This window comes from Lycium barbarum, chromosome 12, assembly GCF_019175385.1.
Source record: "Lycium barbarum isolate Lr01 chromosome 12, ASM1917538v2, whole genome shotgun sequence".
NCBI classification, from domain to species: domain Eukaryota; kingdom Viridiplantae; phylum Streptophyta; class Magnoliopsida; order Solanales; family Solanaceae; genus Lycium; species Lycium barbarum.
The window spans coordinates 64269861-64274003 of record NC_083348.1 but is presented as its reverse complement, the minus strand read 5'-3'; the positions used below and the strand labels follow the sequence as shown (position 1 = coordinate 64274003).

Sequence of the window (4143 nt, the reverse complement as noted above, 5' to 3'; positions counted from 1 at the left end):
ACTAACATACGGTCTAAAAAATATTTTACTCAATCAAAACATATTAAAAATAAATTTCTCGGATAAACATTAATCTGTGACCTAATAAAAATGATAACCAAACTAGTATAAGAGGTTAAGATATATTAATAGTATAATAATTATCATAATATCCGTACATAAAACTTAAATCCTATTTACATAAAAATGTACTGCCCATTTGGGATAGTGAGAGAAACTGAGCCTCTGATATAGTACACTCCTATATATATATATAAGGAAAGTAGTGTAGCATCTGTGTTTATGTAGCTGCTCCATAATGCAAAAACTTGGAAATTTCAAGTTGAGGCCCCTCCTTATTTCTCTTTTATGGACCATCTACTTTGCTGCACACATTGGCGCTATCAAGATCAAGAACAGCTTCAATTTCAAAGAAGCCCCAAAATTCTACAACTCCCCAACATGTCCTTCTCTTCACTACTACTCCTCCACCGACACAAATATTACTACTACCACTAATGAAATTTGCTTTGAAAATGCAGTAAATGTAGCCATGACCCTTGATGCACATTATCTCCGAGGTTCAATGGCTGCGATTCTTTCTGTTCTTCAACATTCTTCTTGCCCTGAAAATGTTATTTTTCACTTTGTGGCTTCTTCATCTGCCGACACTAATTATTTAAATCAAACGCTTGCTAGTTCATTCCCTTATCTTCATTTCACCATTTATCCTTTCCAAGATTCAGCTGTGGCTGGCTTGATTTCCACGTCGATTCGTGCTGCTTTGGACTGTCCTCTAAATTATGCTCGAAATTACCTCGCTGATCTTCTTCCTGGATGTATCCAAAAGGTATTTTTTTATGAATATTTGATTCTTTTCTATGCTTTTAGATGCACTACGAAAAAATGGGTAATTTGCGGAGGTTGAAAGTTTCAATTCGCGGAGGTTTTAGCCTCTTCTAGCAACCAGCTGAGCCTAAACCCCCCGCGAATTGCAAATTTCAACCTCTGCAAATTATCCATTTTTTTGTAGTGATGTGTGTGTATACTTTTATTGAGTAAGTTATATACATTTATTTTTTATACCAATAGATTACCTTTACGTGTTGCGTAGCATATAACTTGTCTTATTTTCAAGAGTACAAATTCTACATTTTAAGAAGTCTTACCTGTAAATATTACTATTTGAATGACTTGATGATAGTGTACAATATATTTTACCAAGGCCGGCCCAAGGTCAAAGCCACTAAGGCAATGGCTTTGGTTTTTTATTAAGTTTTATGCTAATTTGTTTAAAAAATTATTATGACTTATAGTACTTTTATGTAATTTCTAAATATGTATAAATCGTTTTTCAAAAAACTTAAAGATTGTACGTCTGAATTCACAATAAAAATAAAGAAGTTGGACTCTTGAAATCCAAATTGTGTTACATAAATTGAGACAGGGGAGTGCACAATATTTATAAAAGAAAAAAAGAGAAGAATTTTTTTAGTCGCATGATTGATTAGCTATATTGTCAGTTGACTTATGGTACTTTTATGTAATTAATGACTTCGCATCTAAAAAACTAGAAAAGTAGACTTTAAATAAGAATATATATGAGGATCTTTCTATTAAAAAAAAAAAACATAATTAGGGCATCTATCTGAAGTTTGGGTTTAGGTCCCCAATCTTATTGAGATGGCCCTGTATTTTACACTAATTTATACAACTTAAACTAATTTATACTTATGTGAATGAATATAAATAAATGATTAGCGAAGGAAAATTTGGCCTTAAAAGTTACTGTTCATGAATGTAAATTCCATCGCTAAAAGCACTAATTAATAACAACCGATTTGCATCGTCATTAGAAATTTTTAATGATTGAAATGACAATTAGCAATGGCAAAATCTATTGCTAAAAGTAGGTACGATGATCAAATTTGTTGCCACCACTAGAGGTTCTTTAATGATTGTTAGGAGTACTAAAATTTACTACTCCATAATGAAGAGAGAAACTACTAATTAGTTATTCTTTCTATAGATCTTATTCCTAAGTCCTAACATATAATTTGTTATGCACGTAGGTTGTGTACCTGGATTCAGATCTTGTTCTTGTAGATGACATTGCCAAGCTGGCAGCAACACCTCTAGGTGAAAAAACAGTGCTAGCAGCACCAGAATACTGCAACGCAAATTTCACTACTTATTTCACCCCTACTTTCTGGTCAAACCCTTCTCTTTCTTTGACTTTCTCGAACCGAAAGCCTTGTTATTTCAACACGGGTGTTATGGTAATTGATCTTGAAAGATGGAGAACTGGAGATTATACGACAAAGATTGTAGAATGGATGGAACTTCAGAAGAGAATGAGGATTTATGAATTGGGTTCATTGCCACCTTTTTTGCTTGTTTTTGCTGGAAATATAGCTCCTGTTGATCATAAGTGGAACCAACATGGTCTTGGTGGAGATAATTTTCGAGGACTATGTAGGGATTTGCACCCTGGTCCGGTCAGCCTATTGCATTGGAGCGGGAAAGGGAAGCCGTGGGTTCGACTCGATGCGAGCCGGCCTTGCCCGTTAGATGCCCTGTGGGCACCTTATGATCTGTTGCAAACACCTTATGTTCTTGAATCTTAAGGTATACACTTTTCTCTCTACCTACATATAGTTCACGGCAAAGTAACATTGTTTTTTTCATGAGCATTTAAGTTTTGTGTATCGATGGTTTTTTTACGTATCATCCAGTGAAACTAATCCTCAATAACGAGTAAATATTCATAAGAAGAAAGCATGATGCGATAAATTCAACAATAAAATAATAGTAGTAATAATGACCTGCCATAATTGGTTAATTAAATTGCATTTATAACACAATGATTCTTTACACTACCAGTTTATATAAGTAAAATCCTTTTTTATAATAAAGATTTAAGTAATATACACAGACAATCTAAAGATTTCTTACGCACTATGTATGCATTTTAATGGGTTATAGCATATTACTATACTTCTTTTTCCCCTTTTTCGTGACACAATTACCATTTGGGAGTCAAAGGAGAGCTTTTCTTTGATCTTGATTTTTTTATGTCTTTTAAACATTTTGAATTATTAATTATAGTGACTTATAATATTTTATGTATATTCTAAATATGTAGAATTTATTTCAAAAAACTTGAAGATTCCATGTCAGAATTCACATTGGAATTTAGATAGTTTAATCCTCATAATGCGAATCGTGTCACATACATTAAGTGGATGAAGGGAGTACTATTTTCATGTTATTATATCAGGTTTGCTATGAAAATATAATTAACTGGTTATAGGTTTTAACATGATGAATACGGGATACACGTACATTGAGTTAAAGTGTATTGAATAAACTCACTAATTAAAATTTTGTGATCATCTTATTTTTATATCTTCTTGGAGTTGTGTAATGTAGTACTCTTGTGTTTGCACTTTGGTTGATTTTCAGAAGTTATAAGAAGTTGGAGCACAAGAGAGAGTAGAGATCTGTGTACTTGTGGAGTTGTGGAGGTCCTCCTCGATTGTGTTGTGTACAGTAAGCTTTTCTTTTCATATATAGTACGGGAATTGAGTAAGGTGACGGCTGTTTCTTGTATATTGGAGTATACAGTTATTTTATTGTGGTACTTATTACGAGGAACTATTTTTGAATATATATGCTGTGAGATTAAACAGTTGATGACAGTTAGTTTAACCCAGCAAGTTCCTTGCCTTTTTCCGTTTTTGTCCGCAAATGTATGGCATTGTTCGTTAGCATACTTAGAATTACAAACCAATACTACTAAGTAATTATAAAACAAAAGGTGAATTTTTGTCTTATTTCTGAAAAAATTGGACTGATTTGGATCATTGTAGTAAGATTATAAATGGTTTTTGGTGAAGTATTGTTGAAATTTCAAGTATATCTCTTTTCTCTAAACGATTTTGACCTATAACTCTTTAGAGGTTTATATTTTTCAAATTTCTATCAATATGAGTTTATCTGAGCACCTCGTAACTTGTAAAACTCTCGTTTTTGGAAGGAAAAAAAAATACAAAGACATAAGATCAATTCGGAAACTATCATAGGCTTATACGTAAAGTCTCGTACCAACTTTCTAACTTTTATTGATCATCAAGCAAAAGGAGCAACAGTTTATAATTCATT

General features: G+C 32.6%; 1 protein-coding gene across 2 annotated transcripts; it reads left to right on the top strand.

The window, feature by feature from the left end:
• The first annotated feature begins 221 nt into the window (after positions 1–221).
• Positions 222–3680, top strand: LOC132623454 (probable galacturonosyltransferase-like 1). 2 transcript variants are annotated; one of them, XM_060338211.1, is made up of 3 exons: positions 222–829; positions 2052–2607; positions 3448–3680. In XM_060338211.1, the coding sequence occupies exons 1-2, from the start codon at positions 299–301 to the stop codon at positions 2604–2606; spliced, it is 1086 nt and encodes a 361-aa protein (XP_060194194.1). In that variant the 5' UTR covers positions 222–298; the 3' UTR covers position 2607; positions 3448–3680. The 2 variants fall into 2 exon arrangements, with proteins under 2 accessions (XP_060194194.1, XP_060194193.1); XM_060338210.1 differs by having other exon boundaries at positions 228–829; positions 3445–3680.
• Positions 3681–4143: the final 463 nt, after the last annotated feature.

What these genes read in the sequence shown, in the direction of transcription:
- LOC132623454 (XM_060338211.1), top strand. Translation starts at nt 299, where the DNA reads ATGCAAAAACTTGGAAATTTCAAGTTGAGGCCCCTCCTTATTTCTCTT. An exon ending in TTCCTGGATGTATCCAAAAG is followed by an intron (nt 830 to 2,051) that starts GTATTTTTTTAT and finishes TTATGCACGTAG; the next exon opens with GTTGTGTACCTGGATTCAGA.